Genomic DNA, 15,129 nt, shown 5'->3' on the forward strand with positions numbered 1-15,129 from the left:
CTGCTTTCTCCCCACTCATCAGATGTTTAATCTGATGAATGAGAAGAGGGTGATTTGCATCCCCATCAGGCTTCTGGAAGGAGTGGATGGGTTTAAACCACCCTGCACACCACAGCACTGGTTTTAATTTTTGCTGACACTGCCGACATTTTGGGGAGGGGAGGGGAGAAATTTGCTTGGCTCCAGCCCAGACATTAGCCATCCCCTATACTAATGAGTTGTTGGATTTGTTTTGGATTACACTGTGAAACCAGATTACCAGGAAGTCAGGGAAATGTTGGGATCCCCCCCAGTGAGGTTGTCATTCAGAAATGCTGCAAAAGGTGGAAAATGTATGAATATGAGGGTATATTGGAGGAAATAAGAGCAGTTGTGTTTGGATAGAACACTCAATACAAAATTCAACCTGGCTTGACTTTTCCACAAATGCCACCTCCTTGTCCCCTAACAGAAGAGGGCCCTGGGTGATCTATCTAGTCCACTGTCCTATTTCCAACAGTGGACAGTCAGATGCCCCAGAGACACTTACAAACAGGGCATGAAGGCAACAGCCAAGCTCTGTTTGTTCCCAGCAGCTATGAAACTAATGAAAGCCAGAATTCTATTTTATTATTTCAGTGGAGACCACAATAGTCAATGAAACTAAATTAACAGCACGTGCAGAGAATGTCCAAATATTCAAAGTGCAGTTGTATACCCTGCCCCATGACTATAATAAGACGGGTGTAAGTTACACTTAACCTCTTCACTCTGGCTTGGAATTCTTAATTCTTCTCAATTTAGCATTTCCCCTTCTCCCCATGTCTTCCAGATCAAACGCCGTGCCTCTGAAGCGCTTCCTGAACTGCTGTATCCAGTCACACCTATCACCAGCTTTGAAGGCATGCAGGCACAAGATCCTAGTCTTATTTTTGGACTGGTTTCCCATCTGGAGCAGCTTGAGATGGATGACTGGGAGTTCTAGACCTCCAACAGAAGGAAGCGTATAAAGTGCAGAAGTTCTTGACAGAAAGCAAGCTTTCTTCAGGCATGGTTTACTTATGTAACACCACCTCCCTTTCTCACCGACTCGTGACGTTATACTGCAGTTTACGTCTTCCATAGGAAGGTGGTCTAGATGACACACTGGAGCAAGACCCAGGGAGTATAGACTTGTGGGAGTGCAGTGAGTGCAGTAAGGATGTGGTGCTAGTGACTTCTAGCTCAGCTTTTGGTATGTTTGCATTCAAAATGATGGCCCATTGAACCAGTTCCCCCCTGCCATATCTGTGCTGTTGCAAGAGCTCCAGGTTTAGGGAGGATATTTGGGTGTTCCTTGCTGTAGCTTCCTAGTCGAGGGTTGCCTTTGAGAGAGCTGGGGATCAGCTTGGATGTTCATATATTACTTGCAAAGCATTCTTACCCAATGGAAAAATCAACAGCTTTGCAAGACAAAAGTGAAGGTAGTATTTGCAACAGCTGCATCCCATGCTGAATGTACCCCCCCCCTTTTCCTCCTTCCCACTGGATAATCAAAGGATGATGGGAATGGTAGACTTAACCCTATGGTGCTAAAAGTTTCCAACAGCAAACCAGAAAGGCAGGACTCAATCACTTTCTAGCAAAGCCAGCATTTTCCCCTAGTGTAAGTATTGCTGTAATGGCTCACCTCCATCTGTGGATCTGAGTGCTGTGCACTCCTGTTTTTTTAAAAAGAAACACTTAAAATGTACTATGCTGGAAGAGATGGGTAAGGAGTTTAAGAGATGCTGGTCCTAGCTGTCTCTCCAACACAGGTTGAACGTATTTAAAAAACTCCTCTGTATCTCTGCCAAAATTCTACCCTCTTTTTCTTAGGGGCATGGGTGTTCATTGTTCACTGTAGCTTTTCATTCTAAAAATGCTTTGCCACTCCAGTTTTAGTTTTCACCTAGGACAAGTGCTGGTTGATGACAAAACTTGCAGAACCTTGAACACTTCCCCCTGTATTCCTGTCTACTACACACCTTGCTGTTCTGAAGTTTCCCCAAATGGTGTAGTGAAGCCTTTTCTTCCTATTTCTCTCCCACCCCCAGGGGAGCTGTTTTCTTCTTAATCATTTTCACTCAATCAAGCACTGAGCCAATGCTGCATCTGTCTGGTTGGAGCCGATGCAGGACTTTTATGTATGCCTGTGTGTCTTACACTGTACTTGAACCCCAGTCCATGTTTGCTCTTCTAGTTTTGTTGCCAATTAAAATTTTATGCACTCTTAAATGGTAGGACTTTTGTGTAACATAGCTGTCTTCCTGTTTTCGCTCTGCAAAAAGGATTTATGCACCTGTAATTGGAAGCACAGCTTCTGGGGATATATAGAATGGGTGTCATGCCTAGCAGTCTAAACCTATGAATTCTAAAGCCTGGTCTTGCTAACTTAACCAAGGAACTTTTCCTTCTTGTTTCTGCTGAGACAAAGTTCAGTTATTGAAGCAGAATGGAGGTAAGATGGAAAAGGTGATTCACTAAAGCAATGACCTTGCTTTTTATTATAATAAATAGGTCCTATGAAGTATAAACTGGCTTTTTAAAGATAATACATTTATTAGGACTAAGTAGACTATCATGAACTTAGGCTGGATGTTGTGCAGTACAGGAGAAGCCCAATATTGGAGGCTAAAACTCTCCAGGCTACAAAAGCAGAACAATGGAATACATTCTTTGCTAGCTATAAAATGGTTTCAAAATGTGAAGGCTGCTGGGATAGAAACAATGCTCTCCCCCCACCCACCCCCGAATTGTTTTGTTTAACATAAAGTGCCAGGAGCTGTGTGTAGAGAAGCAAGGTAGTCCCTATCACACAGATTCAGTTTACCTGGAAGAACAATGCCTGATAAGCCAACTTATTTGTGTATAAGTTATTTATTCAGCCACAGAACTAGTTTCTGAAGGCAGGGAGGGGGGTGGAGAATGAGGGCTTAGCAATGTCACTGGCTCTTCCACATCATCTGGGAGTCCCTCTTCAGTCTTGCGTTTTTCCAGCTTTGTTATCAGCTCTAATAAAACAAAAGACCAAATATGGGTGAAGATTCATAACACAAAAGGTCCAAGTCACAAGAAACGAGTGGAAAACCCCTTTCTTTGGTGTTCACACACTGAATATAAATAATTCCAGCCCACAGGATGACAAGACAGACGGGAGAAGCAACACTAACTAAAGTGCTCTTTTGCTTCCAACAGGATAGGCAAGTTTTCCTCAGCCCTAGAGGCCTTATTTTAATTCGTTACAAATATTTAAATTCATTTGAGTTAAGGGTAAAATTTACAGTAAGAGCCTCTGGTTTCTTTCCACCTCCACCCTTCAGGGTGAGGCATCTGTTGAAAAACACTTACTGCCAAGACAAACTACTGTGGTGGGGGAACTACCGCTTAAGAAGTTTGTAGAACTTGTTGAGAAACAACTTCCTTCTAAAGGGAAGAGCATATTATGAAATCCTACTTTGGGATAAAGTACCCCTTTGAAGTGGGCAAATAGCCAAGGCCAGTACACGCACCACCCCACTTGGAACACTGGTCCGCCTCAAAGGTTACTTGCTCAGGACAGATTGGTTTTTTACAGGAGACTTTCCACCTGACCTTCCCAGTTCTGTCATTGATTCCCTCTGGATAAGGATAGATCATTTAAGTGCGAGGCAGGTGGCAGCGATGTTGAAAAACATCTCACTTTAGTTGCAGCAATAACATTTAAAGGGATAACTCACAGCGGTGGTAGAGAACCTAATTAGGCCCACAAGTCTGTTTTGGGCAAATCACACTTTTCCTTGTGCCTGACACAAAGTGCAGCGAACCAAAAGTCATGGCTGCAAAGGAATAATCATGCTTTGGTGCTTTTTGAATCTGGCACCCTGCATGGCAGCAGAGAGTGGCCCCAAATTCGAAATGCGCCAAATTAAAGCCATGGTTGCAAAACATGACTCAGGGATGCATTCCTGATTTTTTTTCTTTGCAAAGTGCAGCTTGAAGTTGAAAACACCTGATGCCAAGGGATTGACAGACTGGGGAGGCTACCCATCTATCAAAGTGGCTCACGGAAGGGTGGCCCCTTTGGAATCTGGCCCTGCAGTCAAAGGTGGTTCACTGCCCCGACTTTCAGCTTAGAACCAGGGAACCTGAGGGGCTGCTAACCTGTTTATTTTCTGTTGAGGGATTAATGTGGACGCCTCTGCCATTACCTGGGATATTTTGCATAATGCCTATCCATTACAAAACTTCTAAATGGCCTCTGGTTCATCCAACATGTAATTTGGCTGTAGCACAATCAGAATAATAGACCTTTCTACGCTGCACGCCCCCACAATGTGACATAATCGAGCACAGGCTAAAGTACCTTTGGCTGGGTTGAAGACACCATTTGTTTGCTTGTCACATACGTAACATCGCTGAGACTTCCGATAATGCTGCAGGGCACATCTCTCACAGAAGTAATGTTTACACCTGAAAAAAGCATAAAGCAAAGATAGTCAGCTCCAGCCGCTTTCTAGCAGAATGTCTTTTTTGATATTTTTGCCCCACTTTTTGAGGTTGATTTTGTCTCAACTTCAAACAGTCGTACACTGAGAATACCGCTATTGTGACTGGTTGTTGCCAACGGAGTTTGCGGGATGTTAACTCCATGCCCCTAGGGACGTGGGTGGCGCTGTGGGTTAAACCACAGAGCCTAGGGCTTGCCAATCAGAAGGTCGGCGGTTCGAATCCCTGCAACAGGGTGAGCTCCCGTTGCTCGGTCCCTGCTCCTGCCAACCTAGCAGTTCAAAAGCACGCCAGTGCAAATAGATAAATAGGTACCGCTCCAGCGGGAAGGTAAACGGCGTTTCCGTGCACTGCTCTGATTAGCCAGAAGCGGCTTAGTCATGCTGGCCACATGACCCGGAAGCTGTACGCCGGCTCCCTCGGCCAATAAAGCAAGATGAGCGCTGCAATCCTAGAGTCGGTCACGACTGGACCTAATGGTCAGGGGTCCCTTTACCTTTTAACTCCATGCCCCAATACAAAGAAGTGTGCTTTTTCTGCACTTTTATAGAATTGCAGAATGCTGGCACCCCAGCCAAGATCCTCACTGTGCGTCATCGCCACATTTCTTATTTTATTTTTAAAGTCCCCCGCATAGCTCTATGTGGAAAGCTTCCAAGTTTAAACAAAAGGAGCGTCTGGATCCTCCAGCCATCTTACTTGGTCACCACAGGATTCTTGAAGGAGCTTCTGCAAATGAAACACTTGAAAGGCAGTTCTTCGTCGTCACTGCTCACCTCGTAGTTTTCATCATCTGCTCAAAAGAAAGAAGCATTTGCTTGGTTCTGCTGCTAACTATAACGGGATGTGACTTATCTCCTGCCCACCCTGTGTAGGAAGCTATATTGCCAAGAATAGGCAAGCCTTCAACATCTAGGCTCCTTTGAAGCCACCAGCACATAGGATGAAAATATTAGGTTTAATGAGCTTATTAAACTGCCCACTCAAACCATCTGCTCCTGTTCTCCTCCCTCCCGCCCACCCTTTTCTATTAACAGACAGAGAAAGGAGGGGTGCCTTTGCTCCAGCAGTTTAACTAGGCAGATGCCTGGTTCCCAGTACTCTCACAGGCTATCATAAAAGCACAATCCTACTGAGTATCTTCCAAGTTTTTACAACAGAAGAGGCCCCACAAAGATCTAAGGGGGGGTTGTACAAAGAGAAGGCAACCCGTGACCCATGAGCCTTAATGGATGAAATCTTAAGGAGAACTCTGCAAATTGCCCATCTGAACAGCACCACAGCCATGACGAAGTACCAACAAGTAGCAAGAAGGCAACACAGAAAGGAAGCCAGCTGTATTGCAGTCTTTGCACTTTTAATCAACTAAATGATCTTACAAGAAACTCACACCAGCTCAAAACAACTGCTATAATCTTTTCATTCAAAGAAGAAAAATAGCTGCTACTACAATACATGGATGGTTCCTCACTTTTTCCAATTTAATCTCTCACATGCAGTTTGAAACATCAGAAAAGCATTAGTTAAAACTTGAGAGGTGACTGAAAAGCTTGCAGATCAAAAGGAGAAAAACAAATACTTATCTCATACTTTGTAGTCTAGTATTGCTTGCTAATTCTGATTAGCAAATATCTCTTGTCCTTCAAACTGACTTATCCATCTCTCTGCACAGCAACACTTAATGTATGCTAAATCACCCAAACAAGTTAAAAGGCTGCCTGACCCTCATTTATCCATTTACTTTTTAATCTTTTGAGGATCTTTTGAACTAGAAGTGGCTGTTCTGTTATGCTTTCTCCTGGTGTTGGGCACCCAACTTGAATGAATGAATGAATCTTTATTTGCGTCAGCCATGAGCCATAGCAATAAAAAAAAAAATACTATATACAAAGAATAGAAATAAAAAGTGAATTATATAAAATACATTTTAGGGTTTTGAATCAATAGTCAAATAGTGGAACTTATTCTGATTGCCCCAGCTAAAAACCTTGCAACCTTTGCTGTCATCTGCTCATTTTGATCTGCCAAGAGAAAGGACATTGTGGCAGTGGTTGGGCGACGTGGAATGGCACCCAACTTCCCATCAAACCCAGCCATCAGGTTCCCCAGCCTTGTTTTATACCAAAGTTTTAGGATGAAAGCAAGCAGGTGTTGAGGAAAAAGCAGTTTAGGAAGGCTGATCCCCTAGGAATAATTTTCCCAATGTCCTCAAAATCAGTATCGAAGTTAGACAAAACACGTAAGCATACTTGATAGAATTTAACAATAAAGCTTTGAAATTTGTCTCTAATTAAGGCTTAGATGTCATGCATCCAGTTTATTCTCCAATGCAGCCCAAAGGTAGTATCGATCTTGCCCTCTACACCTCTAAATTTTGTGCCATGCAAATTTGAAAGGCCTATTTCCTAGTCCCTCATTCAAACATCTTAAGGTGAACAACTTCAGGCAAGAGAACAAGGATTGCTCAACATACCATTAACTCCATAGCGTCCCTCATCCAATTCTCGTTCAATCTGCCAGCCGTGCTTGTAGTCCGATCGGTCATGGAGGAATTTGCAGCTGTCTATCGGAAAAGCAAACCAATACAACGTGTGAGCATTTGTCAGTGATTTCTGTCTTGCTGCAACTTCCTCTACGTTTATGGAGATGCACAATCTTAAGCAGGTATCACACAGATCCGCTATTAGGAAAGTATATGAAACAGCCATTCACCTCCAAATCCACAAAACCCAGTTTCCTTGTAATCCTTGCAGATGTCAGGTTGGTAGTCCCATCGCACAGTGGCCCTGAGATGCTCTGGGGCTCGTATGGGTCCCTTCCTGAAATGAAGAAGGAAGGTCTTAAAACAGCTGTCGGTGTGCTGTGCAGAAGGAGATAATAAGTTGTGATGAAAGAGCAAGGAGAGGTTCAAGTGGTAGTTAGATGGGGAATGGTGAGGTTTTTTTAAGTAGGAAGATTTGAAGAACAAATCTGATAAAGAGAAAGGTGGCTTCACATGATATTTCAAAACTTGTTTAACACTGGCTTTTTAAAAAATCTGGAATTTTCAGGAAATCTGTTTCGGTCATCCTGCTATATTTTGGTGGTATTTATTGCTGGCATGTCAACTGCATGACCTTCATAGAACAAAGAGAGCATTCTGGGATGCATAGAGATATGCATGTTGACTCACCACAATACTGCAAATCTATGAAGAACAACTACAGTAGTACCTCGGGTTACATATGCTTCGGGTTACATACGCTTCAGGTTACAGACTCCTCTAACCCAGAAATAGTACCTCGGGTTAAGAACTTTGCTTCAGGATGAGAACAGAAATCGTGCTCCGGTGGTGCAGCAGCAGCAGGAGGCCCCATTAGCTAAAGTGGTGCTTCAGGTTAAGAACAGTTTCAGGTTAAGAATGGACCTCCGGAACGAATTAAGTACTTAACCCAAGGTACCACTGTATACATCTTGGCTGTGAGTCCTGGGAGACTTGCTCCCTGCCTTGCACACCTTTTCCCACCTGGCCTGGGAGGGTGCGGTCCTGACGGACTTCAGCTACAAAAGCTGAGGTGTTGATCAGATTCTTGGGTTTAGGAACTGTTTAGTTGGGCTTTGATGGGAGCGGGGTTGTTGCTGTTATTATTTTTTGTATCTCTATTTTTAGATCTTATTATGATTTAATGTGGAAACTCTTCAATTTGGTTGTGTACTTTTTGCTGTATTTTATTTATAATTTCTGTATTTGTTATTTATAATTAAGTATTTTTTTTCATGCTGTAAGCTGCCTTGAGCAGCATTTTAACAATGGGAAAGTGCCATACAAATTAAATCATGTATGTGCAGTTAAGCTGAGAACTTCTCAACACCATAAGCAACTTAGAAATAGGAGCAGGATTTGTAATTGGAAAAAATGCAATGTTAGAAAAATCAGCCAGCTGGATTTTTCTGAGGCACAAAATTCACATAGAGCCACCGTGCTGCAAAATGTTTTTCTTTGAGGATAAGTTTCATGCTTTCCTGCCTTACCTTACCATGCCTGAGGAAGCATTCCCCATGGACGTATCCTTTGGCTTCACATACTTTTGGTAATTATTGATCCCACGGTAAATCTTATCGTCTTCCTTCCCTTCAAGTTCCTGAACAGAGACAGGGAGGAAAAACCACGTCAGCAAAACAGCATGGTTGACACCAGAGCAGCAGCTTGTTCACATGAAACAGCTCAATTCCCACATACTGGTACAATGAAGCAGCGGCTAAGAAGAGCACTGGTGAGATACAGAACAACAGAGATGAGACCAGACAGCAGCAGAAAACAGAAACAAGAATAGTACTGAATATTGCAAAAATAAAAATGTGATGTACCTGGAGGAGGAAATCTCATAGAATCATAGAATCCTAGAGTTGGAAGAGACCACAAGGGCCATCGAGTCCAACCCCCTGCCAAGCAGGAAACACCATCAGAGCACTCCTGACATATGGTTGTCAAGCCTCTGCTTAAAGACCTCCAAAGTAGGAGACTCCACCACACTCCTTGGCAGCAAATTCCACTGTCGAACAGCTCTTACTGTCAGGAAGTTCTTCCTAATGTTTAGGTGGAATCTTCTTTCTTGTAGTTTGGATCCATTGCTCCGTGTCCGCTTCTCTGGAGCAGCAGAAAACAATCTTTCTCCCTCCTCTATGTGACATCCTTTTATATATTTGAACATGGCTATCATATCACCCCTTAACCTCCTCTTCTCCAGGCTAAACATGCCCAGCTCCCTTAGCCGTTCCTCATAAGGCATCGTTTCCAGGCCTTTGACCATTTTGGTTGCCCTCCTCTGGACACGTTCCAGTTTGTCAGTGTCCTTCTTGAACTGTGGTGCCCAGAACTGGACACAGTACTCCAGGTGAGGTCTGACCAGAGCAGAATACAGTGGCACTATTACTTCCCTTGATCTAGATGCTATACTCCTATTGATGCAGCCCAGAATTGCATTGGCTTTTTTAGCTGCCGCGTCACACTTCTGTGAAGGGAATAGGAAGAGGATGGCTGTGATACAAGTGGCCAGAAAGATTATGCTAGCAGCAGTCTCTTGGGGGAAAATAAGGAAGAGGTGCAAAATAAAAATGAGAAATGCCACTAAGAAACTCTTGTCCATTCCTTGAAGGTGTATGAAAACTTGTAGTAAAGGAAGGAACCTTTAAATGGTAAAGATACCCACCTTCTGTATTTGCTGGCTGCGTTCAAAAATGGCTTGTGCATCTTTCTCTTTCTCTGTGTCCAGCTCATATATAGCTGTTGCGCCCATGTCCTCCGGACCTACAGGTTTCTAAGATACAAGAATGTTATTAGTAGGGCAGCATGGGAAGTGAACAATACTAAGCTAGCATTGAAGGGACGCGGGTGGTGCTATGGGTTAAACCACAGAGCCTAGGACTTGCTGATCAGAAGGTCAGTGGTTCGAATCCCCGCGACGGAGTGAGCTCCCGTTGCTCGGTCCCTGCTTCTGCCAATCTAGCAGTTCGAAAGCACGTCAAAGTGCAAGTAGATAAATAGGTACCGCTCCAGCAGGAAGGTAAATGGCGTTTCCGTGCACTGCTCTGGTTCGCCAGAAGCGGCTTAGTCATGCTGGCCACATGCCGGCTCCCTCGGCCAATAAAGCAAGTTGAGCGCCACAACCCCAGAGTTGGCCATGACTGGACCTAATGGTCAGGGGTCCCTTTACCTTTAAGCTAGCATTAAACTGTTATTGGAATTAGCAGTTATTCTAGTGATTCAATCAAACAGATGCATGCTCTCTCTAATGCAGGGGTTGCCAGACTTCAGACTTGGAGGACCTGATACTATTATTATTATTATTATTATTATTATTATTATTATTATTATTAACCCCAGCACCCCTAACCAGAGTAGAGCTTGGGAGAGGGTGGAGCCAATTGCTGCTGCACCTTCTGAGCCTGTCACTGGGATAACCTACAAAGGCAAGTACATACCATCCCTGGGTTACTTCATAAAACTATAAAAATGGTCCGCAGATGTGTACAAAGGCCACCAGTAAATAGCTATATATTGCAGTTAAGGAACATAGAAGCTGTGAAATCAGCTACTGGCAAAGGACAAATGACCGCTGGGAAAAGCACAGAGAGAAGAAATGCCATGGTGCAACTGTAGCAGCATAACTGGACACCTTCATCTGCCCCAGCTGCAACAAAACATGTTTCTCCCGCATCAGTCTCTACAGACACAACAAGGTGCTGCAACCTTCCAACAGCTTGACCTCACTCCCAAAGAGGCACTCCACTGTCAAAAAGGACAGATGCCAGCAGGGAAGCCATGGGCAGAGATTCACACACACACCCCTTGCAATTTTACTTGCTATTATTCAAGTGCTTGGCGTCAGAAGCTCTTGCCAATAAGTTGTGCATCACCTAATGTTGGTTTCGCACACTTTAAACACTCGTACCGCAGATCTTGTAGACTTATATGCAACTCCAATTCTTTTAGACTTGCCCTCGTCATCGCTACTGCTGGACGCATATGAGGTGTGTTCTTTCACACTTTTCTTGGTCTAGAAGATGGAAAAATCAGTGGGAGTTAACTAAGAAACATTCAAGAGGGGATATATTCATGGCACTTGGGGAAACTGCATCACCTTCTGAATCATGGGGTTGGAAACTTCCTTGCGTCTCTCCTTCCTGACCACTGTGCTGCCTTCATCACTGCTGCTCCCTGTTGGGTGGAGGGACACAAGCATTATGAAAGTACTATAACAGGCTGCATCTCCCATGAAAGACCTACGTCCCTTGTTTGGCTACAGGGCCCTCCCACCCCAGTGAAATAAGTTTATGTTCCTATGAACAAAGGTAGCCAGCTGCTTTATTCAAGAGGCAATGGCTTACTTTTGTTCCTAAACAACAGGTTCCGAAGAAGCCTGCTAACTCTCTTTCCTATGGCAAAGAATATCCTACTCTTCTATGCCAGAGACAGAAAGAAAACACACACAAGTACACACCTGTCTTATATTGCCAGGGGGAGTAACTAAGAGCAGTGCTCACACGGCAGTGGCTCCTGCACCTTTAATAGTTGTGCAGGAGATAAAATTTCAGCAGCTGCTAAAACTCCCAATAACTATATATATTTTTCATTAATTCTCAAAAAAAAAGGTTATAGGAGATTATGCAAATAGCAATGTTATCCAATAGGATCTGGTGACAATATACATAGTCCATATACAATTATAGATCACTGTTGAACACACAAGAGACATAAAATAAAACCAAAATAAACGAACCACAGGTACATGGATGTGTGGAAGGTGAGGACTAGAACTATTTTTAGCATGGACATAGTGGTTAAACAAGACAATTACAACCTGCAAAACACTAATTAGAAGCCGGTCAGGTATTTTTCTTAACATATTACATTTCCCCCTTGGTTTTTAATGTATCTGTACAGTATATGTGTTTGAGGGGATGTTTGTCCCTTTGTTTTGGTCGGTTGTTAAGTTGCTTTGGGCTGCCCTGGGTAAGATAGAAGAATTCAACAAGTAAAAAAACAAGGCAGTCATTAAAAAAGCAAACACGGACAAAAATTGTGTGCGTGTGTGACACACGGATATACCATGCAAATAATTGCAATAAAAACAGTTCTCCGAGCGCTTTTCAATGGCAGCCCCATCATGACAACAAGGAAGCTTAGCCTAACTGCCCCCCCCCTTGGTCCACCCACCCCCAGCGCCGACTGGCTGGGTCTCTCACCGGGCTCCTGGTCGCTGCCCGGCCTTTTGCGCTGGCCCCTCCCGGGCGCGGGGCGACGCTTCTTGAAGAGGAAGCTGCAAACAGGCTGAGGGGCCGCCATCGCAAGTACGAAGCCTCACCGGAAGCGGAAGAGCTGAGATACCTCTCTATCCCCCTCCTCCCGAACAGCGGCCAATCCGCCAAGGTTCTACCTGGGCGTACGGACAGTGAGGCGACGCTCTACCGCTCGTCGGCTCTATCGTTCTGACGTAGTGGAATGTGATTGTTATGATTTTTTTAATGTAGACTCGCACGTAACTGAGAGCTTCCGAGTTCGCTTCGCGATCCTTCCCGCTTCTCCTCCGTCTGTTCCCCCGGCAAAGGATTTCAAGGCTTGCCGCGATCCGGGGAGGGGATCTTAACCCTCACTTAAAAAGAAAAAGAGAGAGGAATATAGCAATAAATACACGATTCCCTGCTCCTTTAAACTATGGGCCATGTGGGAGAAATGTAGTCGTTCTGATATTTTCGAACATTTAAACATGTTTTCTATTGTAATTATTTTTATGGTTGGGCTTTTAGCAGATCTTAACCCTGATATTAAGAGTCTCATGCTCTGCCAACTGGGCTATCCTAGTCAACTGTATATCTCTTTATAGTTTTAATTCTATCAATGCTTATTTTTATTATTATTGTTTTTTCTATATTTTTAGCTGTTCCTATTTTTATCTGGAAGCCGCCTTGAGTCCCGTCAGGGGAAAAGGTGGGACAACAATTATTATTACTATGATTATGATGATGCAACGCATCTCATACTGACTGATGGAGCAAAAGCTTTCTGACATACAACTGAGTCCTGGATCAGGGCAGGGCAGACAATTATAAGTAGACTGCTGCATTCTTTATTCCGTGGGGAAGATGGATGGAAATCCAAGCCAGGCTGTGCTCCCTCTAATAGTTTGCAACAGTAACAACAACCTTACAGGGCTGCCGTAATTAACAGGTGGACTTTAGGCTCTCAAATATTTGCAGCGCCCTGTGTGATGCTAAAATTTGGCACCGCCCTCCTCTCACACTCCATTCTACATCATTGGTGCAGCACACCCAGTGGCACTAGTGCCCAGTGCAGCCAAACCAGTTGCGCTACCCTAAAACCGCCTCTGCTTACGTGCCCCACTCTCAGCCACCTCCCAACCCCAACCTGCCCTGTGAGCTCGGAGGGGAGGCAGAAGCAAGGAAGCTCAGCAAGAAGTGCTCCTGCTATTTGTTCCTGAAGGGACCCTTGAGCAGCTTGAGATAACACACTGTTCTACTTTTATAACATTTGCTTCTTTTAAATACTGCTGTGAGTTTGGGAGGTTAGTCTGTATGATACCTGAGCCTCTTCTAATTTCTGGGTTCCTGGATCCAGCAAGGGTTAAAATCTAATGGGGGATTCCATTGTTCAGCTGGTTGGGCAAGTCTGTTTGTGACAAAATGGCCATAGTTGTAATAATAATAATAATAATAATAATAATAATAATAATAATAATAATAATACATGTACCCCGCCCATCTGACCAGGCCTCCCCAACCACTCTGGGCGGCTCCCAACAGATTATTCAAAACATGATAAAGCATTAAACATAAAAAACTTCCCTAAACAGGGCTGCCTTCAGATGTTTTCTAAAAGTCAGATAGTTTTTTATTTCTTTGACATCTGATGGGAGGGCGTTTCACAGGGCAGGTGCCACTACCAAGAAGGCCCCCTGCCTGGTTCCCTGTAACTTCGCTTCTCGCAGTGAGGGAACCACCAGAAGGCCCTCGGAGCTGGACCTCCGTGTCCGGGCAGAACAATGGGAGTGGAGACACTCCTTCAGGTATACTGGGCCGAGGCCATTTAGGGCTTTAAAGGTCAGCACCAACACTTTGAATTGTGCCCGGAAATGTACTGGGAGCCAATGTAGGTCTTTCAGGACCGGTGTTATGTGGTCTCGGCGGCCGCCCCCAGTCACCAGTCTAGCTGCTGCGGGAAGTTGCCAATTAAGGACCACCATTAGAACTCAGGACGAAAGGGAGAAATGTACTAAGAGGGAGGCACGCTTGGCAAACCCTCACCGTGATCAACTCCCACCCGGAAACCTACGTCCCCACTGTGGAAGGACGTGTGGATCCAGAATTGACCTCCACAGTCACTTACAGACTCACTGTTAAAACCGTGTTCATGGAAGACAATCTTACTCGGCTACGAGTGATCGCCAGAGAAGAAAACCATTAGTGTAACAAAATAAGTGATGGCGCCCTCTGACAAATGGGTGGGCCTCCCTCCCCTGCCTGTCTGGTAGTGAGAAAGGAAATAATCTAGTGTGTGAGAGGTGAGAGAAGGCAGAAGCTGGGGGTCAGAGTCATGCCTGATTTCTGCTAGAATCCAAGCCTGTGGTAAGCATGGACCAATGGTACCAAATAGTATGGGAAACAGCCCTACTAGAAAAAGTAACCAATACAGTGGTACCTCAGGTTAAGTACTTAATTCGTTCCGGAGGACCGTTCTTAACCTGAAACTGTTCTTAACCTGAAGACCACTTTAGCTAATGGGGGCCTCCTGCTGCTGCCGCGCCGCCGGAGCACAATTTCTGTTCGCATCCTGAAGCAAAGTTCTTAACCCGAGGTACTATTTCTAGATTAGCGGAGTCTGTAACCTGAAGCGTATGTAACCTGAAGCGTATGTAACCCGAGGTACCACTGTAAACTGAAACTGACACGGGGACAAACAGAAGAAGACGCCTCCCCTTTATCACATACACAGCCCAACAAGACAATGACAATAATCCACCAACAGCATACAAATCAATATGGCTAACCTGATCCAAAACACCCACCCACCCCACTCACTCACAAAAACAAATATCACCACAGCCAATCACAAACAAACAACCACACCCTAGGCCAACCCCAACCTCT

General features: G+C 44.4%; 2 protein-coding genes across 2 annotated transcripts in view; one reads left to right on the forward strand and one right to left on the reverse strand.

Moving 5' to 3' along the window:
- Nucleotides 1-2,235, forward strand: part of STRADA (STE20 related adaptor alpha) — a 23,739-nt gene extending 21,504 nt beyond the window's left edge. Inside the window, 1 exon segment of the mRNA XM_081166538.1 lies at nucleotides 812-2,235. Coding sequence (XP_081022664.1) covers nucleotides 812-964 — 153 coding nt within the window. The 3' untranslated portion in view covers nucleotides 965-2,235.
- Nucleotides 2,236-2,858: 623 nt separating this feature from the next.
- LOC308571216 (E3 ubiquitin-protein ligase RNF113A-like) lies at nucleotides 2,859-12,369 on the reverse strand. Its single transcript, XM_081166759.1, has 10 exons — nucleotides 12,211-12,369; nucleotides 11,106-11,182; nucleotides 10,917-11,021; nucleotides 9,675-9,782; nucleotides 8,497-8,606; nucleotides 7,198-7,304; nucleotides 6,959-7,048; nucleotides 5,185-5,278; nucleotides 4,343-4,449; nucleotides 2,859-3,011 (listed from the first exon to the last, which is right to left on the reverse strand). The coding sequence occupies exons 1-10, from the start codon at nucleotides 12,308-12,310 to the stop codon at nucleotides 2,878-2,880; spliced, it is 1,032 nt and encodes a 343-aa protein (XP_081022885.1). The 5' UTR covers nucleotides 12,311-12,369; the 3' UTR covers nucleotides 2,859-2,877.
- Nucleotides 12,370-15,129: the final 2,760 nt, after the last annotated feature.

The sequence above is a fragment of the Podarcis bocagei genome (genome assembly GCF_964188305.1).
Source record: "Podarcis bocagei genome assembly, chromosome: 13".
In the NCBI taxonomy this organism is placed as follows: domain Eukaryota; kingdom Metazoa; phylum Chordata; class Lepidosauria; order Squamata; family Lacertidae; genus Podarcis; species Podarcis bocagei.